At 38.8% G+C, this 25,876-nt stretch overlaps 3 protein-coding genes across 8 annotated transcripts; 2 read left to right on the top strand and 1 right to left on the bottom strand.

Moving 5' to 3' along the window:
- The first annotated feature begins 36 nt into the window (after positions 1–36).
- Positions 37–7,259, top strand: LOC118411262. 2 transcript variants are annotated; one of them, XM_035813427.1, is made up of 6 exons: positions 37–219; positions 953–1,060; positions 3,574–3,922; positions 4,533–4,740; positions 4,960–5,036; positions 5,267–7,259. In XM_035813427.1, the coding sequence occupies exons 1-6, from the start codon at positions 184–186 to the stop codon at positions 6,544–6,546; spliced, it is 2,058 nt and encodes a 685-aa protein (XP_035669320.1). In that variant the 5' UTR covers positions 37–183; the 3' UTR covers positions 6,547–7,259. The 2 variants fall into 2 exon arrangements, with proteins under 2 accessions (XP_035669320.1, XP_035669319.1); XM_035813426.1 differs by having other exon boundaries at positions 3,571–3,922.
- Positions 7,260–7,532: 273 nt separating this feature from the next.
- On the bottom strand, positions 7,533–16,802 carry LOC118411263 (TBC1 domain family member 15-like). 4 transcript variants are annotated; one of them, XM_035813429.1, is made up of 13 exons: positions 16,672–16,802; positions 16,340–16,546; positions 15,703–15,820; positions 15,109–15,260; positions 14,147–14,237; positions 13,743–13,834; positions 13,107–13,210; positions 12,906–12,973; positions 12,116–12,262; positions 11,533–11,623; positions 10,917–11,065; positions 9,380–9,521; positions 7,533–8,693 (listed from the first exon to the last, which is right to left on the bottom strand). In XM_035813429.1, exons 2-13 carry the CDS (start codon positions 16,490–16,492, stop codon positions 8,588–8,590), a joined length of 1,413 nt encoding a protein of 470 aa, XP_035669322.1. In that variant the 5' UTR covers positions 16,493–16,546; positions 16,672–16,802; the 3' UTR covers positions 7,533–8,587. The 4 variants fall into 4 exon arrangements, with proteins under 4 accessions (XP_035669322.1, XP_035669324.1, XP_035669323.1 ...); XM_035813431.1 differs by having other exon boundaries at positions 16,340–16,485; positions 16,672–16,793; XM_035813430.1 differs by having other exon boundaries at positions 16,733–16,768.
- A 152-nt stretch (positions 16,803–16,954) lies between these two features.
- Positions 16,955–24,043, top strand: LOC118411265 (WD repeat-containing protein 61-like). 2 transcript variants are annotated; one of them, XM_035813433.1, is made up of 11 exons: positions 16,955–16,979; positions 18,489–18,516; positions 19,184–19,289; positions 19,429–19,514; positions 19,674–19,760; positions 20,196–20,344; positions 21,143–21,236; positions 21,509–21,602; positions 21,822–21,914; positions 22,806–22,884; positions 23,413–24,043. In XM_035813433.1, exons 1-11 carry the CDS (start codon positions 16,977–16,979, stop codon positions 23,500–23,502), a joined length of 909 nt encoding a protein of 302 aa, XP_035669326.1. In that variant the 5' UTR covers positions 16,955–16,976; the 3' UTR covers positions 23,503–24,043. The 2 variants fall into 2 exon arrangements, with proteins under 2 accessions (XP_035669326.1, XP_035669325.1); XM_035813432.1 differs by lacking the exon at positions 16,955–16,979 and adding an exon at positions 17,757–17,877.
- Positions 24,044–25,876: the final 1,833 nt, after the last annotated feature.

The raw sequence follows: 25,876 nt of genomic DNA, 5'->3' as shown, positions 1-25,876 counted from the left end.
TGATGCAAATATTTGACTTACATGTAGCCATAATCTAATTGGTTGATTTGCTAATTGCCATGCTATCATTGGTTGATTTGCTAATTATGACGGACAGTCTTTTGTTTGTCACATTGGCTTCGTTTTCGGTCTGTCCGCTGTGTGGAAAAGGTGCTCCCCTCTTTAGGCAGTGGTATAGTCAAAATGGCGACCAAAGACGAAATGGGCGAGTTTTCTCCACAGAACACGGGCACACTTACCTCATATGCCCTGTGAGTAGCTCCTGTGAGTAGTTGGTGGGGTCACGTGGTCTTTTGGTTACGTGTGCAACGCATGCCGAGTGCGTGCCGACAGTCGGTGTTTGTCGGTAAATCGCACTTCGGGTACCTTCTGCATCCGTCGGAAATCTCCGTCGGAACATTCGGCACCCACTCGTGCAATCCCGGGTACAACGTACTCAAATGTCGGGTCACACTCGGAACACCAACCCCGGCAGTTCAGCCCGGGCGATCCGACAACAATACCTTGGCCTACCGCCTATGGACTGACTTCACTCTTGGACCTCTCTCTCATTTTCTCCAAGACTTACGGACTTGAGGTTTTCAGCGTCATATTCGTAACAAATCTACCTACCTGTGATATTAATCTGATTTTTGTTAAGACTTGGAGAATTTTTTCCAAAATTATCTCAAAGTTACGACATACAAAAATGGGGAACGTATCCTGAAAGTGCCTCTGTTTCGGCCAATTTTCTACAAGTTTTCGCCAGAGAAAGATATGGTGCCTTCCTTTTACGCCCCTCTAAGCTTTCCACATAAAAAGCAATTGACGGCACATGTTTGGACATGTTTGAGAGGCAAAGTTTCGTAGGAATTTTGAATCGGCAAATCGAGCCGCCATTTTCCTAAGTGCCGCACATGAGGCGTTTTGTCGTGAATGAACCAGACCCAATTCTCACAGGTGTGTGCCCGTGCAGAATTCTTCAGATTTCTCCGTTCCCCCGGTCTTCAGTGACCATGAGTTCCTCTCGTCGCCAGAGGAAAGTCCAAGGAGACTTTGGGATGCAGGAGACGCATTCTCTGTAAGTAATGGCGCAAAATATATGCTTTAACGTTACTGTAACATATGTAAACATATGGACTTCTTGAATATAATTTATAAATCAAATCAAATCAAATCTTTATTGCGCAACAATTGTACGGGTACAATGTATGGCAAGTTCGGGTGTAATACAGAACATCAAAACTAATATCTACGTGGTTGCTTATACATAACAATGGTAACTATAGAGGTATGTAACAAATGACTAGTCGCTATGCTACTTTAGCTGAGCGGATTAATTCATGGGAAACAGGTATTACTAGAACATAGTGGTACACGATACAGAGTTAACATCAAGTGTTTGTGTCAGTACGATTCCTTTTTGTCTTTCGCCGCGCTTCCGCGGCGAAAGGCAATCAGACCGATATTAGATTTCTGTCCGTCTGTCCGTCCGTCCGTCCGTCCGGGTCGACCATGCCATACCGTGCTAGCGAGATATTCTACCCTGCAGATTCGACGGTATGTAACGTTATGACATACGTATCGGCCTACCATGAATGTGCTGCTTGGTTTGCGGTCCATGCCATATCGTGCTAGCGAGATATTCTACCCTGCAGATTCGACGGTATGTAACGTTATGACATACGTATCGGCCTACCATGAAGGTGCTGCTTGGTTTCTGCATGGCTTATAAGCAGGCCGGAGCAGAGACGGATGTGAACGGTGAGGATTTCTTCGTAAGATTGTATACAATTTATAAACTAACATGTTCGCTGTTTGGTTATAATAAAACAGACATTGTAGAGAACAGTTTGACATGTGATTTACTTTGTTTTATGGAAAATCACCGCTACAAAATCTAGAATTGTGTAAGATGCGTGCGCCGCATCTGACATGGTGTGGGAGGGGGGCGTATTCGGAAATTTCTTACTCTAAGAAATTTCAGGCTATTTTCGTGTAACAAACTTCTTTCAGCAAAATAGTAGCCCTCGGATGCGTTGAAAATAGAATTACCCACATTTAATTTATAATTTCGAAAGGGAAGATTCTGACCGAGCTCGACGGAGTGAGTCTGACGCGTGACGTCACGACTCCGTCAAGTAAAAGCATAATTGCGTTACTAAAAGAAACGAAACGTTCCATTAAACATACCACGGACCTGTTTTAGTTTAAAATATCTACCTTTCACATGATCTTGCCATTAAAAAAAATATTTCCATTACTGTATATGCCATGTTAATATTTTATGTTGTTTATGGTGACAATACTTTGTTTGTTCTTGCAGAAATTCAGGACACATCTACTGATAAATTTGATTACTACAGTGCACTTTCATAAAACCCTGTTGTACTGTAACAGAGCCGTTCTTAACAGCGAAACAATCCGAATAAAGTTAACATCATTCATACAGTTGTGTTATTATACAGTTCAAGTAAAATATACTCTGTGAGAACCACTACCTTACTAAACAGTTATATAACCTAGCACTTGACCAAACTGTGCCAGAGCTGCCAACGTTGCAGACTTGGCACCCACGCTTGACCAAACTTTGCCAAACATTTTTACCTACACAATATAAGTAAGCGAAAGACTAGCTTTTTTCAGAAGCTCTTGTTTGAAAAGCAGTAGAGATGTATTGGCCTATGTACAAGGAAATTGCATCAGGACATGACATAAGTAAATTGAAAGTTTCTGAACTTGTCTTAGGTAATGTTATGTTTGTAGTTGCCCCTCCCACTTTATACTAAAGCTTTTTCGTTAGCTAGTAACACGTTGACATTTGGCGTAACATTTTGGCACATGTATAGCATTACATTATGTATTTGCATTTTCCATATACAAACAGTGAAAAAATAACTAGCATAATCGTTGTTCCCTCGTTATTCTTTTGTGGTTACCAAATATTTATCTGTAATACTTGGAAAGTGAAAATACAGCATACTGTAAATACAGAAATGTTCGCGGTGGATTAATGTTCGCGGTTTTCGCGGTGACCACTTCACCGCGAACTTAAAACCACCGCGAACATTTTTCTATTATGGTATTAGACTGCAGTCTATGGTGTTACCGCGAAATTAAAACCACCGTGAAAAGTCCTTTTTACCGCTACCGCGAAATTAAATCCCCGTGAACTTAAATGCATTTACAGTACATAGTGGCTTTTTCTAAAGAATCAGAACATCTGTTCTACACGTTTGTGCAACAATGTTACATTTTTCACTCCCCAAGTACAGTAGAAGCCGCTTAATTGCACGGCCTATTTGCCAGTGAATTTCGTGCAATTATCCGGCTGGTGCAATAATGCAAAGTTATCTAGTCGGACCGCATCAGTTTGGGATTTTGGGATTCCGTTAACAGAAGTATGCGTTAATCTGTTGTGCAATTAACTGGCTTCTACTGTACTACAATTTTATTCTGTAGGATCAAAATAACAGTAGTACTATCAGTTGAAATGGAAATATAGTCCTACATTGGGCTCCTTAGAAATAAGTCCTTACTATCAGTATATTTTGAATGGTACTCACTGTCTGTAATTTGATATCTCCTCAGCAGGGGGCGTCGGTGTACCACGACGTCCACTATGACAACAAAAACACTCAGCGTGCCATGAAGAGCGCAGTTGTCACCTTTCGGGACTTCTTGATTGACAGCGGCCTCAATCCCGCTTTCGAGGACCTGCCTCCCGAAAAGTTGGACACCGCTCTCACCCTTTTCTTCAGCAACGCTCGCAAGCGGAACCGCGAGCTCTACAAGTGGTCGACGTTCAGCGGTATCCGTTATGGGATTTATCGACACTTGCTGTCCAGGGTCCCGAGCGTGGACATCATGCATAATCGGGACTTTGCTGGCTCACAGCAAGCCTTTAACGAGAAACTTAAGATGATTAAGGAAGCAGGAAAAGGTTTGTTACATGGAGGCATAGTTTTTGACATGTATGTTGGTGGGTGAGTTTATCTGTGTTTCTGTATGTGTTTATCTGTGTTTCTTTGTATCTGTGTTTTTGTATGACTTGTGTGTATGTTTGTATCTGTACGTCTTTCTGTATGTGTGTATCTGTGTTTCTGTATGTGTGTATCTGTTTCTGTATGTGTGTTTCTGTATGTGTGTATCTGTTTTTCTGTATGTTTGTATGTGTATATCTGTGTTTCTGTATGTGTGTTTCTGTATGTGTGTTTCTGTATGTGTGTTTATATATGTTTGTATCTGTGTTTCTGTATGTTTGTATCTGTGTTTCTGTAGTGTGTTTTGGTATGTGTGTATCAGTCTTTCTGTATGTGTGTATCTGTTTCGGTACTACACATGTAGGTGTGTTTGTGTTTCTGTACATGTGTGTTTGTGTTTTTGTATGTGTGTGTCTGTGTGTTTCTGTACAGTATGTATTTGTGTTTATGTATGTGTGCAATCTGTGTTTCTGTATGTGTGTCTCTGTCACTGATGCAATTGTTGCACAATAACTATCTATCTATCTATCCATCTATGTAGCCCAACACCTAACTGTGTTCTAATTTAAGGTGAGATAAACCACACCCCAACAATGACACCCGAGGACATGGAGAGACTGTACCTGAGTGGAGTGATGAGCACAGATAATCCGCAGGGCCTACAGAGGAAGGTGTTCTTTGAGCTGCTCTACTTTCTACTGAAGCAGAAACGTGGCCACGTGCTGAGAGATCTTATGAAGGACGATGTCAGGTTTGCCGTCAACCAAACAGGAAAATGGTATGTGAAATAGATTATACTTTATAGTTAAGGGTTAATTGACCACCCTGAGGTACTATATGTATGTTGACATAACGCTACTGGAAGTCGAAACCATTCCAAACACTCCATTTTCTCGCTGCCGCAAAATTGAATTCCTGTGAACGTAAATGCATTTACAGTACTTAAAGAGTCACATTTTGTTTCATTCTACATGATTGTATGGTTTCCTTTGCACAGGTATGCCTATATATTGAAAAATGACTGCAGCGAAGGAATCAGTCTAGAAGAGCATGAAAAGGTGTATGAAATCCCAGGTTAGTATGTACTACGTATGAATTTTCCACTTTTGGCCCCACCTCCGGGGCTAGCCTAACAGTGTGATCATATTCCAAGAATTCTGGGAATTTGTCGAATGCTTTGTTTTAAAATAAAAATACAGTTTATGATTAATCAGTATGCGACCATCTGCTCTATGGAAAACATTTGAAATATTGGAAGATGACTTACTTGCATTTTATCTATAATGTATTTATTTCCCTCCTAGGTTGTCCATTGTGTCCAATCCAGTCTCTTCTAAAGTACAAAAGCAAGCTGCATCCGGCATGTGAATTCCTATTCCAGAAGCCCAAGAAGCTCCCCACAGCAGAAGACTCGGGTACTGCAGGCACATTTGCTGATGACCCTGTCTGGTATCACGACAAGCCAACCGGTAAAAATTCCCTCAGCCAAATGATGACTTCCATGGCTGAAGACGCTGGACTTTCCCAGATGTACTCCAATTCTAGCATCCGGTCTTGTGCTGAGATGATCGACGGCCAACTGACGCTTCAACTAACTAATCTCTTGAAGAAGATCTCATCAAGAGCATCACACAATGGTCCCAGGACAGTTCCTTGTGGAACCCCACAATTAGGTGGCTCAAATTCCAGCTTACCCCAAATGTTTGCCACCTGTACACCCAGCAGTAACTACACTGTTATGGACCCACAAATGTTCCCACCACAACCACATCAACATGTCTCCAATCCAGAACCATCCTTGTCTGAAATTAACCAAAATTCTGCAGTTTCTGTTTTACGTTCTTCCCAAAGTACTTCTCATTCATACAACACTGTTTCCATGTCACAACCGTCTTTGCATGAGACCACATCAACTATTGAAGGCAACAGTCCTTTCAGTTGTGAAACATCAAGATCTAGGGAAGTCGGTTTTCCCGCGAGGTGCCAACCGTCATCGTGTGCCTCTAGGAGTACATCTTCTTGGAGCACGTCTCTACGTGAATGTAGCATAAACCAAGGGGGTTCTACAGTTAGCCATCACTGTAACACAGACATTTCTGTGCAACAGCAAGAAACTGCACAGAGCTGTGCAACAGCTTTGGAGCAGCCTAGTTTTGTGCAACGTTCCACAACAACTGCTAATCAGGAAGCACTAGCAAGAACTGCGAATGATGCCGCGAGAAATCGTCCGTCAAACTACGCCGAGCAACTACTCAACCAACTAAACCAACAACGAAGAGAGGGAAGGATGTGTGATGTCACCGTGACTACAGGAGGACAAAAATTAACAGCTCATAAGGGTGTACTGGTCGCAGAATCGAAATACCTCAAAAGCTTTTTTTACAGGGAAGGCGAAGCCAGGGAGGTAGACCTTCCCTCGCCATTGGCCGGTGGAGTGCAGTCTTTGCTAGACTACATGTATTCGGGGACTTTGGACCTTAGACAGGACAATGTGAATGAAGTCTTCTCAGCCGCAAGCTTTCTACAGATGGAAAGAGCAGTTTCTCTGTGTCTGGAGTTTCTGGAACGTACTTGCCAAAGATAGTATCTATGGTCAGGGAAAGGAGTCTAATATATTTATTCATTTCAGAGAATTCAGTATACTTTTGGATGACTTCTTTGTGGAAAGGTTTTGAATAGGCCAGTAATGTATCACTCATGCTTTGTGTACTAGATATGTAACACATATTATATGTCTGTGTTGTGACAGGTGATGCTATATGTATCTAGACAGTACATAATATTATGTATGTCCATATCAGTGTAAACATTATACATATGAAGACAGGTCTACACTGCACTGCATCAAGCTATATATATTATGTGATTGAAGGTTTCTTAAGTAAAATATGCTACTAGTAAGGCAAATGATAATTTTCCATGCCAATTTCCAGAACATTCACTTCAAATTTTGTCTTCTCTGAAAGCATCTATGTAATACATGTACTATTCAAATCAATTGTCTACTGTATGATCTTTGTTTTGACAATTTAGAGACACCAGTCCTGACATCACAGAAAGGACTCCATATTTAATTTAGTTATGATAGCTTGAAACTATGTTATCATATGTAGCTATTTGTCCCACCAAGAACCACACAGTAGACAATTGATGTAAGATCATTACAAGGTGTTGTTTCAGAAATGACCAAATTTTTACATTTGATGGAAATATTTTATTTTGCTTTGGCTTGAAACTGGCCACAGGCTTTACAGTAACTCTATAAATGTTATTTGAATCTACTGCTTTAATAAATAAGAAAAAAATTGTCAATAGTCCAGGTAATAAACAGTATTATTTATTTTCTTTGAAAAGTTAAAGTTGCATACATCCATTACAATGGTGGTGACTTCGTTTCTTTAATTATTAATCTGTCTTTTTACGTGACCTGAAAATTTCACTATTACTTCAAAATATGCCAAGCCTATAAAATAATACTATTTCAATTTCATTCAATCTCGATCTTTAAAAGTCATAGTCAAATTTATCATTATGTACTTACTATGTCAAGGACATATTTATATATTGTTATTCAATATTAGAGCACTCATTAATGCTAAATAGTGTAATAGTATGTATTTGCATTTATCAAGAATTTCTCTTTTTGTTCCCAACTAGAATTTAGCTGCTGATAACAAACAGTTCGACTTTGGCTTTATTTTGTAAGACTAAAGACAGACAAACACTGAAAGTTAAAGAGACCCTTATGTTAAATTATAGGCCTATCTTCCATACACATGATAAACATTTTAAAAATAATACTTTATCTATATCTTGTGATGTGATTTGACTTCTTTAAACATACCAGTAGAAGATATTTCATATCTACAACCTAACACTCAATACAGTATTTTCTGTCTTGATATCTGCAAATACAAATGATATTGAAAATTTCTAAGTTAAACTTAAGAAAACATTATTTTTTTTACGTATACTGCTCCAGAATAGTACCATGTATTACCTTATATGTTTCATTCTTAATACATACAATTTATATCTAGATCAAGGCACCAGTTTCAATATGTGTATGTAATACTATTTCAGGCAACAATTTACTTTTAAGCAAAAAATATTAACAACTCACAGTAACAAATTGGAATAATTTAGGAACATTGCAATATCAATACTTGGTATCTCAAATATATAATTTAGATTAATTATCAATATGTACATATCTTATACTCTTATGTTTTCTGTAACTACTTTCTTTCCTTCAACATAAATAAATCCTGCCATGGTAAGCATTTCCAGAATAATTTGCATATTGTTATATGCAACAAGGATTATTCTAATTTCATGCCAAGACGTGAAACATTTTACGTGAAAGAATAACTTTGGGGGACCCAGGGATTTTCATCATTGTGATAATCTAACTCTTCACCTAGGGACCCAGAATAAACAAACTAAGAATAAACAAACAAACAAACAAACCCATAATTTGTCTTAGACTATCTTAAAGATGCAATAAATGATAGCGAAATATGAAAACATTAATATCACTAACTTAAAAGACAGAAAAAATCTCTTCTAGTCCACTGCAAATCAGTTTTTCTATTACTGCCATATTGCCCTTTGACCTGGAAGTATTACTCTACAATCTGGAAACAGTCGATGACAGACTTCCTGCAGTAAGACATGAAGATGGTTTCTGCCGTCCTCAGGATGTGGGCCAAGTCCATCTTTCCTGACAACCTAAGAAAACAAGACGAGTATCAATAACTTTGGATTCAAGAAGTAAGTGGGATCGTGCCCGATTTATGGGAAAATTTTGTCAAAATTTCACAATTATAGGCAATTTCAAACACTTAGAATAGATGCATGCCAAGTTAACACTTTTTGTAAGTATTCAAAACAAACAAAATATCAACAGCGCATGAACACATTCAAAGGTGTACAAGGCAATTAGAGATAGAAAGCTTCACTCCATTGGCAATGTTAACTGTAGCACCCTCTAGCAGGTCATACAGAAAATGCAGTACGGAAACAGATAGGCCAAATAAAAGTAACAGTTACTAGAACATCTCTATGTTCATTCTATTCCTCAATACCTGTAGTTTTTTCTACAGTAACTGACAAACAGATACTATTTGAAACATCTGGCAATTTTAAAATCCAGCCTTTTGTTTAAGTTTAACTTTCATACTTAGTACTGTAAATGCATTTAAGTTCGCGGGGATTTAATTTCGCCGCAGCGGGAAAAAGGACTTTTCATGGAGGTTTTAAGTTTGCGGTAACACCATAGTCTAATACCATAATAGAAAAATGTTCGCGGTGGTTTTAATTTTGCGGTGAAGCGGTCATTGCGAAAACCGTGAACATTAATCCACCGCAAACATTTCTGCATTTACAGTAACTAGAACAAATTTTTTTTTCCCTACCCACTGACACTTTGGAAGATCTCTGTGCCATCCCTACAGTTGAGTAGCTGTTGCCTGATGTTCTGAAGCATGGCCACACACACGAACAGCTCAAATGTGAAGTCTGTGTTCAATGGAGCACCTACAACACGGTTCTGCCCACCTACGTTTGTGAAGAAGCAAAAATTTATGAATAACCCATAATATTGGCATGTAATCTTCATTTTTCAGCCTTTAAACTGTGTAGATATTTTCAACAATGAAAACACAAAAAGATAACAATGACTGCAATAAGTTGTTTCTTGACTAAGGCACGATCTAGACACAGTTTTTCCCGATATCAGCAAGCCTACAACCTCTCGCCGACAGCTTTTTTTCAGCGTCTAGATGGAACTGCAATATCGCCATAACGATATCGGGAAAATTTCTCCCGAAAGCTCTGGACCATTCGCCCGATAGCTTAGCAGGGGTCCCCGATAGCTTAGCAGGAGTCCCAGACAGCTTCCGCGTGTGTGTAGATGTGTCCCCACTTCCGGAGGGCTCATTAGCATATAATGCGGGCTCATTAGGCTATATAGCTGTTTATGACTGCAAGCGCCACGGGTGTCCCGCGGCCAACGTTCCAGATCCCTCCCGATATCTCCACAGCAAAAACTGTGTATAGATTGGGCCTAAGACAATAGTTCATTTCACTTCACACAAAGACCTAGAACCTAATTATGGCAATAAAATGGTATTTTTAAAGATATCTCTATGCAGCAATATCACATCAATTTCAGAACCTTGGACAGACCACAACTGCACTTAAACAGTTTTTCAACCTTACAAAAATTTGGGAGGGCTACAGATTTTATCAAAGGTACAGGAGCAAATATGAACATCACTGCCATCAGTTGGAATCTCACATGATATATGTATTAATGACATTTGTGAAATGTTTCAAATTTGGCTTGTTTTTCATGAATCTTGACTTCAGGGTGGATATCTTAGCCCCCCCAAGCACTGTTAATCACATTTGTTCTTTTGGATAGGGTAACCCATGACGAGGTAGCCTGGCTTGGTAGACAGCCTGGCCTTTTCTGTAAACCCTTCAGATGTGGACAAAAAGTCAGCAGCTCTGTGTGTGGGAGTGTTCCAAGCATCAATTCTCTGTATGTAAAAGAACCCAACACACTTATAGAAGAGTATGGGAGACCCAGTGTGCTTGGCAAACAAACTCTCTTTACATTGCATGTAAAAAAACACAATGTTAACGAAAAGGTAACATTTGCAAGCAAAGCACAATACTTACTTTTACAAGGTCTTGTCAAACTACTGCTCTGCTTATTCTTACTCCAACACATTCCTGTATATGTGGTGACCAGCCCCAGTAGCTCTGTCCTGCCACTTGCTACATAATTGTAGTCAAACACCATAGGGTGTCAGCTACTTAACCAGTAACCATGGTGACAGCCATCTGGTCCAGGTCATTGACCTTATTTGTTGGAACAGAACAAGAAAGGGAGCAAAAACAAGTTTCCTTGCCATGAAGGGAATAACGTAAAAAAGAAAATTTGACCTTCTCTTAGAAAGTCGCGTGCTCTCTCCTGGTCTCTGACTCTCTCCACATCTAGTGAGGACAGCTCCATGTGGTGACTACTGATGATCTCAAACAGTCGCAGGGCCTCGTCAAACGGGAACTCCCTCTTAAAACCTAACAAAAGCCACCTGTGGGAAAACGATATATTCTAATTTTTCATGCTAAAAATGAATTCTACTTTACAACAGAATGCTCTTGATATCATGTAAGTTACCTACATTTTATTTGTTTTATTACAACAGATATCAAGCAGATTTGAATAATGATATTATCTGCAGATGTCTCATCAACGCTTACAATGCAAAAGTAGGCAAGTACTTGGTAGATTTTGTCATTATAAAACCCACCATTAATCCCTATTTGATTGTATCATAGATGTAATCTATACGTATCCTTTATTGCTTAATTGTAAGTATGATTTTAAGAGAGATTTGCATGTCTAATTTCTAGTTTGTAATTGACTGTAAAAAAATCACAGTATGCTTTGTCAATAAAGTTCCTCCCTCTTCTATGTGTTAGCCTGAAGGTTCATAGAATTCTTTAAAGTATAGTACAACATTGTATGTTATCAATACACAAGTGTTATCTTCCTTACCTGTGACAGAATGTCATGTCCCCTACGTCACACTTTTCCAGGTGGTTGAATAGCACAGTGTCCAGTTCCTTTAGCAGCTGTTTCACCAAGGCTGGGTGAAACAACAGAGCAGACATAATATTATATGATATCCATGCAAGTCACTATGTACATGTACAAGGCTAATTTCTGTTACTAGCGGTGGGAGAAAACTCAGGACCGGCCAACACCATTTCCTGCAACCTTTCTCAGACCTTTGACCTAACTTACTTCAAGTGTTTCTGACATACAGTCAAACCTGTCCTGAACAATCACTCAAGGGACCAACCAAAAATGGTTGCTGAGGACAGGTGGTTGCTTCCGACAAGTTGGTTGATGGACAGGGGGGCAATGGTCGGATGATTGATGCATGTATGGCAATCCTGGCTTATGTAAATACATGTGATACCAAGTAACATTAACAAGATGTAACAAATGACAAACCTGAAGGAAAAGAAGTCTCAAAGTCCTTTGCTTTCAAATGCCAATTGTAAAATTGCAGCCACAATCAATGAAAAAACTTCAGCTACATCTTTAAGATAAGAGAAAACAACTTGTGTCTTACTGAGTTTCCTGAGCATGCCCTCCTCCATGAAGTCAGTCTGTATGGTCTCCATGTAGCTGGAGAAACACCAGAACGCCTCAACTTCCGAGTCCAGAACCACCAGGAACCGGCTCAGGATGTCGTTCATCCCCTGAGCATAACCCACCTCTGTAAAAATGTAAACAAAGAAAACATTAAAGTGCTAATTTAAAGGTAAAGGTCTCTTAGTCTTTTTGAGGCCGTAGGGGCAGTAGGTTGTTATCCACTGTGTCTTAAGCTACAGTATTGGAAGGTGAAACCCATATCTCTCCTTCCACCGCCTTTGACTTCCCCAACCAAAGTCAGATACCCATTTTTACACCTTTCCCAAGGACCCAATGTCTGACCAGGAATACCAGGAATCAAACTTGTCAGCTTTTGATATAGTGTTGGCTAGTCTAGTCGCTCTGCCATCCAATGCCAACAAGAAAAAGATATCTATTCCAAGTGCTACGTTTGGGTATAGTATGCAATTATTTAATGTAGTCCAGGTACAATGTACTATTAGTATGTATTGTTTGATACATTTGGGAATAGAAAAACATAACTGTCAGAGATGTAGATGTACCTACTAGTAATAGTATATAGTACTGAATAAAAAAAACAATATGCAGACAGTTACATACAAATCTCAATGTTCCTGTTCATGTACCACTATCACCACTTATCAAAACTTGAATGTTCATGGAACTTAGAATTTTTATAGCTCTTTAAGAGCTACAAATAATTACCTTCAAATTGTAAGCAAGACAGCATCTGATAAAATACTTACTTGGATGAAAGGCAGCAAAAGTGATGAGGATATTCCTGAGTATGGAGAGGTGAGGATTGCCACTGCCCCTGAAATACAAAAACATGTATTACAAAACTTAACCCTGCAGTACCATACAATCCTGCACAGCCGTGGCACTGTTGTTTAAGCAAATTGAACACTTTGATACTAAGAAGAACAAACATTGATTGATAGACTTACTTGAAATATTCGTGTCCTCTGTCTGTCCGAGGAACGTCCTTGTCTATTATTCTCACAGCTTTACGAATGTCTTTCATGTTTATGGGTTGTCTGCCTGCAAAAACCTATGAAAATAAAAATATGTTAAGCACAAAGACTTTGAAACTTGACTTTGATCAATCATAGCTCTATCACTACTTCATAAATCATTGGAAAGCTTATTTATAGCAATTGATACCATATTTGTCCTGATCCTACATTTGAAAGGGTGAACACCAGAACTGAAAAGGCAAGTGAGTCACAAATTTTAAAACAGAATTGCCCAAATTTCCCGCAAGTCGACAACTTCGGCATTTAAATCCAAGAAGAAATCAGTCATGTGTTCATTGCATATCACATAATCACTAATCATCACAAAACAACAGATATATGATCAAAGGAAATTTTTAGTAGGACTGGTTTTAGTAGGACTGGTGCTCAACCCATATACAAAGCATATCATTCCACAGATTCCAGTGATATATAACACAATGCCTCTGATTACTCAAAGTATTCATGGAGATATGATCAATGAATTCAAGTTTTTAAAAAACTTTTTGGATACTGTCCAAAGATTTATGAACAATTTCAGAGAGGTGAAGTTTAAATCATATGAACCTGTGCCTGTATTTCAAGGAACTGAAGCTGTTGCTGGGTCTCAGTACTGATGTTTGTGGTGTCCATGGCTGGTACCTTCATGTCTGCATCATCTGTGAAAACATTGATGAGAGACATAAATTTAGATCATGCACTGCGATCATTTTACTCTAGTATTGTATGTGAATACATGACTTTCTTTGTTCACATATGGACCATTTTTCAACCAATGTCATGTTTTTCAATCCATTTGCTCGTCATGAATAGTTCAAAGCATTTGTTACTAAACCATCTCGTGGCATAATAATTTCAAAATTGTACATTTACATGCATCTCTAAGTAGAAAGGCAAAATTAGAATACTTCTCAGGCTCCCAGTACTGGAGAATAACTGTTACAAGAAACAGGACATTCCCAGATGTTCACCTGTAAAGGACTCCACTCTGAGGTCCAAGTCATCATCCAGGTACTCAGCTGACACGCCCTGTTCCTGCTCTGTGGTTCCCAGGCTGCTCATCTGGACATAATCATAAAAGAATGAATGAATAAAAGAATGGATGAAGGAATGAACCAATGAATGAATAAATCAACAAACAAACAAATGAACAAACACATTAATGAATGTCACCCATTCACACACACTGGCTACCACCCAAACATCATGACCATAGTTAGTTCTGGACACAAGATCAAAAGTTCTGCTGCAGTGCCAAGAAAGCTGATAAGAGGGTCGAAAATCCAACCATGTCTTAGACAATTATTAGATATTAGACAAGACCTCCCCATATATCAAAACCACAAGCATACAAACATATGATGCACTGCCAAAAACATAACCTTCTCGGTGAAGGTAATAAATGAACGGAAATTGGATGAAGGAATACTAGTAGATGACATTGAATGCATGTTAAACATATTTCTTAATTCCCTCTGTTTCCAGAACCACTAAAAATGTCCAACAAAGTTAACTACACTGTATCATTCTGTAATACATATATGTAGAAGCCCTTACAGTGAGTAGTGTTTTCCATTGATGAGTCGCAGTAAGTGACTATTGTAGGGGGGGGTCTGGGGGCAACCACCTTCCATGGTGCAGAGTTTTTGATGATTTTAAGTTAAGAAAGTGCATTCTTTAAGGTATCCCAAGAGGCAAAAATACTGTTACAGATCTAGAGGTCACAGTAGAAGACTGTGACCACAGATGACCTGGTAGCATCCCTGGTCAATCAGAATTTCATGCTTGTCAGACAATTTTCTCCCCAGTGTAGGGCGTCCAGGGGCATAAAATTTCTTTTTTATTCTAAGAAAAGTGCGTCCAGATGACGCGTTGGCGCATGCCTGGCTAAAAGCCTGATCATTCTGTAATACACATATGTAGAAGCCCTTACAGTGAGTAGTGTTTTCCACCTGGCCTTGAGTTGATGGTACTTGAAGTGGTGCTCGGCGCTCATGACCTCACGTTCCCGCGCCGTGGACAGGAACGGGTACAGTCCGAACATGAACTGCCAGGTGTCCTTCCTAACTGTAGGGTCCACTCCTCCTGTAGAACAGTACATTATGACATTGTTTTTTAAAGAGGAAAACAAGGGTGCAGCTCTCCCAATCCCCTAGCCATGTGCCCACTTACCCTGGGAGGTAGATCTCCGAAATAAATTGCTTAGGTTAAAATTCTGATTGACCAAATATGAAACAAGGCTTCATGTAGCCACATCTTTAACTATGACTTTTTTTTTAAAATCCCTATTGGACTATCGAAAATTTGGTACACCTCCTTTGCGTATCAATACTATTCATAATCAGATTAATGTTTTGTAGGAAATATCAGGTACATTTTCTTCAGGTTGAGTCATAGGAACTTCACTTTCCAGTTTCCTGAGCATTTTTGTCTTTGTTTTGTAAAGTATGTATGTAGCATAATAAATCTATTGACATTTTGTGATGTCTGTCTTTTTTGGTTGATTCTATACCAAGGACACTTCTACCTCTGAAGACAGCTTTCCTCAGAGCGTGTTCATTTACAAGTCGACCGTCTGGGTCCAACATGGACCGGAATGTAGTCATGTCCAATGGTGGCTGGCAACACACACTCTGGGATGGACCCTGGGTATTGAAATAAAATGTAACAGTGTACATGATTGGCTGTTGCGTATAAATTCTGGTCTGATGATTGTCATACTGCTACTAGGCTAGCTACACGAAAGTCTTTTATATTTCATTAATTACTTGCAGTGTTTTCAGAGATTTTTTGTTTACAGTTTTTGTGGTGACAACTATATAATATATCTCATAGCAAGGAGGTTAAAACACATGTGTTAACCTCCTTGCTCATAGTATGCGCCAAGACAAAATCACACAGCAAAAGCTTCAATTTCTTCCTGCCGTCGTGAAATCGAATCACTGTAAACTTCAAGACATTTACAGTAACTTCCTAACAATGTGAACAATGTGCAGTTTCCACTTCTTTTTAAACATTTTTATACAAATATGCATTATTAAACTGTCAACTTTGATATTGCCTCTTGTTTTCCCTTTTGTATAATGTTGACTCAACAGATCATAGAATTTTTTTACATAGTCTGTTTCGATCATTATTATACAAAAGAAACACATTTAAATTACCTCATTTTCTTCTTCAGGCAAATCCTCCTTTGTCACCTCAAGCCCTTTCGGCCTAGGCGGTGTCTCCACCATTTCAAACGACGAATCATAACTACACGACCTGGTCAGAACTGTGTCTTCTCCGCCATTCTTGAAGGCCATCTTTTCTGACATCGCACAGAAAATATGTTGTCAGTCCTTGAGCTGGCCTTGAACTGAAGGCTGTACCTATAGGGCCACGGTGGCAGTTAAAAATATATCGAGTTCGCCAGTTTCACCTTAAGTTCTACGACTATAACCGACTTGAACGACACTTTTATATTATTTTCATGATGCAAGGTATGTGTTCATACCTTAAGATGACTCAAGAGATATTTCCAATGGTTGTCACGCGCTTTTGAGCTCACAACTCACCCCAAAACAAGTCACTTCCGCCTTTTTCTACCCCGTGGCGGCCATTTTGAATATGACGTCATCAAGTTGAAAAATGAGAAAAAACACTCAAAAATGTACAAAGTTTTGATAGGATGCATTTTTATTGTTTTCTTTTGTTTTTATTGCGTCAAGAAATGGTTAGAGAAATTTAGAAATAGTCAAAGACACCAAAACGGCACGGCTGTTTCGATTTTCAAAGGGTCAAAGGTCACAAGCATCCAAAATGGTGGGTTTCCACGCTGTTTTTGTTGTCGTGCAAGATTTGTTTGTTTTCAAGTGTTGTTCTGGGGCGATTGTTGTATTTTTATTGATAGGTATGCTTGGATGGATTTTAAGGAATTAACTGTACAAATCGATGTATGGTTTCGGTGACAAATGTCTATTTAACCGGGTTTGATTCTTCGTTGTTAGGGAACTTTCTCATGCCCCCCTCCCCACCACATGTTGTCGGTGTCTTTTCTTTGCAAATTTATCATATTCACATGTCTTTAGCAGATACATTCATGTTAAGGGGATTTCATACTATTGAGAGTTGGGTGAAGTTGTCATTGAATATCATTCCAGAATCTAAGGAATTCCTATAATCTCCATATTCTCTCTGAAGTACTAAAGAGTAGAGTGGAGTAGAACTCCCACTCACACACCCAACTGTGCAGGTCAACTATGAAGAGCCCTGGCTTCTTGTCTCGACCACGCTTTTTACATGTCCACATCATGACATGTATATGATATGGCCTCCGTCATGCTGGAGTCAAGCCCATGAATTAGCTTGAGAGTTTACCTGCTGTCAAATCACCCCCACCCACTCCCCCACCGACTCCCCCCACCCATCACTAACTCAGTAACTGCCAGACCTAACCGGTTTCATCTGAACCAAGCTTATAATTGGAATTGTAGGTTTCTAGTTTGTTCTATGATCTATTTTTTGCATGAAAAGTACTGCTTGTCGATAACTTAATTTTTTTTTTCCATGCACAGATTTTAGAATATGTAGATAATGCCATTTTCCCACCTTTCCTGCTACAGTGCTTTGTGATCTTTGCTGACCGCTGACCCTTTGCTTGTGTAAAACCGCTGCAATTGGTCTAACTTATTGACAGTTAATATTAACCATGAGCTCACAGGTTGGTCCCCATGACTATAGAATGTAAAGCCTAGATACCAGAGCCCAGCTCATAATATCTATTGTGTGGGGTATTTTTGAGATTGGGCTGGGGTCTGGTATCCAGGCTATGGAATGTGTGCATTTTCCCGTTTTTGTGGTGGGTTGCAGTGCCGTGAAGAAGCATGTTCACCATTCCGAGTATGCAAGTGCACTGACAGGAATTGTGGGTAATATGTCAAAGGTCAAGGCCCCTGATTTGTAAACAGTTCTTTTTTGGACTATTGTCTCGATTTACAATATCCAGACATGTTTTGTTTATGTTTCAGGGGCCTTCACCTTTGACATATTTCCCACAATTCATATCAATTCACATGCATATATATATATGTATATATATATATATATATATATAGTTGGAACGGTGAACATGCTTATATATTTATTTCTAGAATTCCTAGAATGCAGTGTACCTTAGGTTTTGTTAGAAGAATTTAGACTTATTTGCTTTTGTTATGGATTTTATTTTCATTTAATGGTATGGTGTGAGTGAGTGGCAGTGATCTAAAAGACAAGTAGCTTGAGCTTACTATTTTATTAACTATATTTTTCTTTTCTTTTTTTCCCAAACAGTATAGCATCCTGTTTAAACAGGAGAATGGTAAGTATATTTGTTCTTTCCACTAGGAGTAACCAGGTGGGTGCTTGTCAAGCTCATTCAGGTCGAAGTTTGGGTCTGGGCCGCAACTGAACTTTCTAAGGAATAAACGTCAGACATGTTAATATGTAAATGCCGTATGCCCAGTAGTGTTCTTACTCCCAGTAGTGTCCGTACCCCCAGTAGTGTCCGTACCCCCAGTAGTGTCCGTACCCCCAGTAGTGTCCGTACCCCCAGTAGTGTCCGTACCCCCAGTAGTGTCCGTACCCCCAGTAGTGTCCGTACCCCCAGTAGTGTCCGTACCCCCAGTAGTGTCCGTACCCCCAGTAGTGTTCTTACCCCCAGTAGTGTCCGTACCCCCATGGGCCAGTAGTGTCCGTACCCCCAGTAGTGTCCGTACCCCCTGTAGTGTCCATACACCCTATACTGTCCATACACCCTGTACTGTCCGTACCCCCAATAGTTCTTTTTGTTCTTGTTCTTGTTTTGATACTGGGTAAGTATCTGTACCCCCAGTAGTGTCATTACTGCTGGCCCAGTACTGTCTGGAGTCAGATGTGTAAAGGTTAGATTATTGTGATAGCCACGTTTTATTCAATTTTGGTAGCAGTCAATACAGTCACAGATCAAATACATACATGTGTACCAAACATTTCCTTGACTTTTTCAGCCCACGATGACGCGATCTGGAGCTGTGCGTGGGCACGGTCGGACACAGATGGTGTGGACAACATTGTCACAGGATCTGTAGACGATAGCGTGAAGGTCTGGAAATGGTAGGTTTCAAATTTTAGCCTCAGAAATCTTTGTTTCATGCAGTACCAAAACTTGTCACTAGGGGGCACTAATCATCCTTTCATAAAGCAGTGGGATTCATTCAGCTAACTTAAGATAATGTTCCTTTGCCTTGGGCAGGGTTGATGAAAAGTTGGAGCTAAGATGGACCCTTGAGGGACACCAGCTGGGTGTGGTGTCAGTGGACATGAACCAGGAAGGCACCAGTATCCTTTCTACAATTGCTAATTACCTAGATCTACCGTTTGACTCCTTCTTTTTAATTAAGACTTTATAACATGCATTGTAATTGCAAACAATCACTTGTTATACATTTTACATCAGGTAATCTGTCTATTTTGCATGACCCTTGACCTTGTTACCAGTGGTTGCCTCCAGCTCCCTTGATGCCCATATAAGGTTATGGGATATTGAAACAGGGAAACAGATGAGGAGCATGGATGCTGGGCCAGGTAAAGTATACATAGTTTTGACTGAGTCATAATATGATTATGCACATACTAATATTAAGCCAAGTCTTGCCACATTTGATAACTTGGGTAGCATTGTTTGCATCCTTCTGAAGAAAATCCATGAAGGCTTTATAAAGTTACCATGAAGGCTTTATAACACTATTATAATTCTTTCTTGACACATACTTGTCAAACACCTACATTTTACTGCCAATTTCTTACCTCACAACAATAAAACTTTGCAGAAAAGAATCTATGGAAGATGGGTATTTTTATTATTATTGATATAATATTATGTAGCAAATCTTTTTGCATAAAAAAGTAAGACACATTTAGATTTTTAGAAGTTAATAGTCAAGTACAGTAAAGAATGTGTGATTTTCAGAACCATGAGGGATATTATTTCTTCATTAACATGACGTGTTCGGGTTATAGTTGATGCGTGGACCGTTGCCTTCTCCCCCGATTCGCGGTTCATCGCGTCCGGCAGCCACGGTGGGAAAGTCAACATCTTCAACGTGGAGAACGGGAAGAAGGAAACGTCGCTGGACACCCGCGGGAAATTCACTCTCAGCATCGCCTACGTACGTTTCCCAACATCACATTTAAGAACACCTTTTCCAATGCTTTATGTTTCTTTACTACATGCTTGTGTAACTTACAGGTGGTTGGCAAAACGTATTTGCACTTAATTATTGATAACTCTACGTACTTAACTAAACTACTGTAACTGTACCTGAAAATGAATTTAGGTAATAACGAAGACAACACTGTCCATGAGTGGAAAAGGTTTCTAGCAGAAATTTCAAAGTTCTAGCAAGTGCATTTATTACAGTAATACTGTAAATGTATTTTTAAGTTCGCGGGTATTTAATTTCGCAGTAGCGGGAAAAGGACTTTTCGCAGTGGTTTTAAGTTAGCACTATGCACTGTAGTCTCTTACTGCCATGGAAAAATGTTCACGGTGGTTTTAAGTTTGCTGTGAAGCGGCCATCGCGAAAACCGCGAACATCAAACCACCGCGAAAGTTTCTGCATTTGCTGTATATATAAAGAGTTATGTTTCAATTTCAGCACATATATGTCTTGATAATTGTCAGTGATTGCTGTAACAGTAATTGTTGTTATCTATGTGAAGGAGGCTAGTGACCTCCAAGGAGGCTATTGTTTCTGTCTGTGTTTGTATATTTGTAACTCAAAGTCATTTAATGAAATTGTCTGAATTTTGATATGTTGGTAGTTCCAATAAAACATGCCCATTTGGGGTACTGTAACATTACTCTAGAATGACACCAAAATCTTGTGTCATAGAACTACTATTATGACAGAATGATTTCGATATAAAAAAAAAAAAAACATTTCTTTATTTGTGTTATTCTGCAGAGTCCAGATGGGAAGTACGTTGCCTGTGGAGCCATTGATGGCATCATCAACATATTTGACATCACAACAGGGAAACTTCTCCACACATTAGAGGGTTTGTATTTCATATCTTAAACACATTTTTGGCAAAACCTCAGGGTTGGAGCTATATTGAGGTAGCCCCGTACATGTACCATTTCATCTTTGATCCAACTTTATTTGATTATATTATTTGCTTATTTTATTTTATCAAAAAGTGTCATAGAATTGAGTGTGGAATAGAGAGAAAAGATTTGAATTCAGAATAGAGAGAAAATGTATGGATGAACAAGAGAATGATAGTTATTTGAAATTAATATTTAATAACATTGTGAATCCTTGTTACAGGCCACGCCATGCCTATCCGATCGCTGGCGTTCTCCGGAGACTCCCAGCTTCTGGTCACAGCCTCAGACGACAGCCACATCAAGATATATGATGTGTAAGTACCTATCATTACTGTCATTGACAGGAAAGGAAAATGGGCCTTCATGTCAAAATGCACACCGCGAATATGAACGGAATGATGCATGTAGCTGTTACACCAAATACTAGTATGAACAAAATATTAGCTGTAGCAGCAAATATAATGTTATCTTGTTTTTTTATTGGCAATGCCTCAGGGCAGAGCCTGATGGAATTGTTTTCTTTTTGCCAATAGCCAACATGCGTCTCTGTCCCACACCCTGAGTGGGCATGCGTCCTGGGTACTGAATGTGTCGTTTTCACCAGACAACACTCACTTTGTGTCAAGGTAAGACGTTTCTTTGTTTGCATTGCATACCCATTAAACCACCTTATGGCACAACACACCAGTTTTGTACCGAAGAGTACAAGCTGCATACCTGGACAGATTTATTTGATCCACTTACTCTGGGAATGACCCCTGCTCTAATTGATAAGTGTGGTGGGGTGGGGTTCTTTAATGTGCTCAAGGCTTTTGTCAAACTTGTTACATTTAACTCCTATCCACAGCTGCTCCATCCAAATTTGGTGTTACATGTACATGTAAGCATGCCTTTCCCAAGGACACATCATCGGGACCTATCAGTGATACAAACTCAGTACTTCCATGTTCTGTGCCCACAACCCTAACCACAAGGCCACCATGACACCTGCATTAGGACTCAACATCTGAGTCTATTTATTTTACTTTTATCAGGCATATTTAACAGGATGAAAAAGGAATCAATATGTTTTGATGTCAACGATGAATATATAGATAGCGTCAATTTCGAGAAGGCTTAAGATCTGTGATGATTTTTTTGTCTTTGTAACTGCAAAAATTAAAAATTAAAAGTTAAAGGAATTGTGTGGTGATGACAGACTTATGATAAAATACCAGTAATGCATATAACATTAAATAATGATTACAAGAAGGCCCTTGAGATCTGTGATTAATTTTGGGGTCTTTATACCTGTAAATGATACATTAGGAATTGAAGGAAATTGCGTGGTATGATATGTTGGTGATGACTTATGATAAATAGATAGTGCATGTAACATTAGGCTTTTAGGATCTCTGATGATTGAATCATTCCTTTTAACTACAAATGTTACATACTAAGAAATAAAAGAATTGTATGGTATACACATTTGTAAGTGGTCACTATTTTTAATTTTTTTACTACACATTTTTCTCTAGTTCTTCAGACAAGAGTGTGAAGGTTTGGGATGGCAGGATGAGGCAGTGTGCTCACACTTTCTTTGACCATCTTGATCAGGTACATAACATTAACATGTGAAGTTTTAACTTTGGAATCAAACTTAACAGAGGCAGTTAGAATTGTTTACGTGAAGATTAGATATTCCACCAAACAGATTCATTTGTAGCGTACACAATGGACCATTGTTTCGAGTATCGCCCATTCATGAACAATAAGGTTCAGGTCCGGACCTGGACCTGATCCTCTGGACCTGGACCATACCTGTATTTTCTGTACCGGTACACAAACCTAGTAGCTTAGCCAAAATTTTGCTTTTTTTTTCCCTCGTTTTTTTTTACAGACAATTTTCTGATAATATTTGAAAAAAGTTTGTTGACTACCAATTTCTTACATATTTTTTCTTACAAAGCTATTGTTGCATACACTTGGCAACTAGAACAAGTGGTATTGATATCCCCTTGTTTGTTTTGTTTCTTCTTTTAGTGTGTGTATAAAATGTTTTGTCAATAGATGATCGTTACTTCCTGCCATTAACTAACAATTAATAGTGTTACTAATGGTCGTTACTTTTGTTTCCGTGACCAGGTATGGTGTGCGGAGTACAATACCAACGGAACCAAGATTGTGTCGGTTTCAGACGATAGAGCCATTCACATCTATGACTGCCCGTTGTAAATTTCTATCTTAAAACCACTGAACTACATTTGATGTATAGCACACTTAGTTACTTTCTTTGAGCTCAAAATGTACAACTTTAATGTAAAAACATGTAAAATTCAGCTTGTTTTACAGCATAATCTACTGATTTATGATGAGCATTAAGAAAGACACTAGAAAAAGGGGAAAATCAAATTTGCATAATGAGTTAGCATGGGAAAGAAATTAGCAGATTTTTACCCATTCTTTGACCCTACTGCCATGTCGGTACGTCCCTTAGTCGGCATGTATTATACTTAGTATATTATTAAGCTGTATTTTTTTACATTCCTTTGATGTGATAACGTTCCTGCTGTCATGTAGTAATCACATACATAATAATTCAACTACAAAGTTCACTTAAGTTCATGTTTAGTGTTTAGTGGTGTGTGTAAAGGGGGATCTTAATTGTAAAACTAGAAAAGCTGAAACTGATGAAGAATGTTAGAAAGGTGTTGCTTCTTCTTGTCATTGTTTTACAAAAGCCTTACTTCAGAAAATAAAAGTGACTTCTTTTCTATAATGTTTGATGTTTTGCCTTGACTGCCCAGTTGTGCAAGGTCTGGAATAACTAAGATGAATCTTTGAATAGCTGTTTACAATTACCCTGAAATGCAACCATGTACCTAGATAGGGACCTCAAGTAGAATTCTAAAAGCTTTATCATCATCGACATGTAACTGCACAGTGGTCTTACCACGGCTTGTATTTTTGACCACCAGGTCATTACACCCTACCGCTTTGGATAAGTGTGCTTTGTTATTTTGCATGCAGAGGTTGTAGCTTACACCTAAAGCTCCTTCACCATCTGAATGTCACCATCTAAAATGACAAATGTGGCCCCTAATACATGTGTACAACAAAAATTGTCCAAGCCAAGCCTTTTAATGTACAACTCACAGAGATAAGTGCCTCATAATAGCATTGAACTCCTTTTAACATGTTTTACACAAAAAAAAGGATATCGATATTTTTTTTCTTTAGCTTGCAGATTTGAAATGATGAGAATGCAAATCTAAAGTGAAAACATCACCGAGACACTTTATTAGTTTCATAGGGACCTGTACATATTAAGTGAATTCAGTGCAAAGTGTCATTTTTATACAGTCATGTACACAAAACGCATAGTTCCTACAATGTGAATGTTAACAGTATAAAATTTTCCAATTAGATACAAAGAGTAGTATGACACTATAAACCAACAATTGTTCTTTGTGCTTGCCTGCTTCTTGTGACAAAATTAGCTACTACAACACCTGTGTCCTTAGGGCTTATTGACAGACAGAACCTACACATTGCAAGTTTCCAAATGCAACTGTTAACAAAATAGCCTTAGCAACAATACACAATAAAGAAGCCCTCTATGTTTCAAGATTTTACAACCATCCCTCAACAGAGACGGGAGGTGCCATAGACTTTCTGGAACTTATGAACCTCAGCTCACCAAGTCATGTGTTCTATCTGTAAAACATGATGTCACAGAAGTAGTGGACTGCTCATTCCTGGAGACTGGAGTTGGACAGGACGTCCAAGATTTGGGTGAGTCCCATATTTGTGTTGGAAATTACAGTTCAACTTTGATTCAGAACATGGCTTTAGCCAAGGCTTTGTTACAAGTGAAGTCAACTTGAAGACAATAGTATACAGCACATGGTATGTGACACCATTGATATGTATCATACATGTTTTCTCATTACTAATGACAAAGTTACTACTCATGCACGCTCGAGTAACAGACATGGACTTTTTAATTTCTTACAGTACTGTGCTATTCATACACAAACCACCATACGGTAACATGGGATAAATTTCATAGATCAGAGAAATACATTTTGTAAAAATACATTCTATATCATAGTCATTAGTACGTTACAAGGCCTCTTTTGGTTATTTGAGTAGGTGATATCTGATTACAACAGGAAAGGTAACATTTATAAGCTTATACATAATGTTTACCTTTACATGGTCTAGCCTTACAAACAGTGCTGATTATTCTTACTCTAACCCATTCATATATATGGTGACCAGCCCTCCAGCTCTGTCCTGCCACTTGCTACACAAAGGGCCACAATCTAGACTTACAATTCAGTTTACAGACCTGTACAAAAAGATACCCAACAAAGTGACTTTCAATGATTATGATGTACCAGTTTCTTTGATTACAGTTACCCACTAAAACACAATGTGCAGGATTATTGTAATATATTTCAATTATCTCTTTCACCAGTATATTTAAATTGCCTTTGGTAGAGTCAGGAATATGCTACATGTATTAAAATCAGGCAACACATAGCTTGTCAAAAAGCAGTTACTCAAGCAACTGGATATAATTTTGGAAATGGTCAGACGTTTC

Source organism: Branchiostoma floridae, chromosome 3 (genome assembly GCF_000003815.2).
Source record: "Branchiostoma floridae strain S238N-H82 chromosome 3, Bfl_VNyyK, whole genome shotgun sequence".
Lineage (NCBI taxonomy): Eukaryota > Metazoa > Chordata > Leptocardii > Amphioxiformes > Branchiostomatidae > Branchiostoma > Branchiostoma floridae.
The sequence above is the reverse complement of the archived record's forward strand: the minus strand, read 5'-3'. Positions and strand labels throughout refer to the sequence as shown.

Coding starts and splice junctions, on each gene's coding strand:
- LOC118411262 (XM_035813426.1), top strand. CDS start 184: ATGGCGACCAAAGACGAAATGGGCGAGTTTTCTCCA. Junction 220..952: donor AAATGGGCGAGTTTTCTCCA/CAGAACACGGGC, acceptor TGTGTGCCCGTG/CAGAATTCTTCAGATTTCTC. Junction 3,923..4,532: donor GATTAAGGAAGCAGGAAAAG/GTTTGTTACATG, acceptor TTCTAATTTAAG/GTGAGATAAACCACACCCCA.
- LOC118411263 (XM_035813429.1), bottom strand. CDS start 16,492: ATGTCAGAAAAGATGGCCTTCAAGAATGGCGGAGAAGACACAGTTCTG. Junction 15,261..15,702: donor GAGGAAAGCTGTCTTCAGAG/GTAGAAGTGTCC, acceptor ACTGTTCTACAG/GAGGAGTGGACCCTACAGTT. Junction 11,066..11,532: donor GACATGACATTCTGTCACAG/GTAAGGAAGATA, acceptor GTTTTCCCACAG/GTGGCTTTTGTTAGGTTTTA.
- LOC118411265 (XM_035813432.1), top strand. Junction 21,237..21,508: donor ACTTCTCCACACATTAGAGG/GTTTGTATTTCA, acceptor TCCTTGTTACAG/GCCACGCCATGCCTATCCGA. Junction 22,885..23,412: donor TCTTTGACCATCTTGATCAG/GTACATAACATT, acceptor TTCCGTGACCAG/GTATGGTGTGCGGAGTACAA.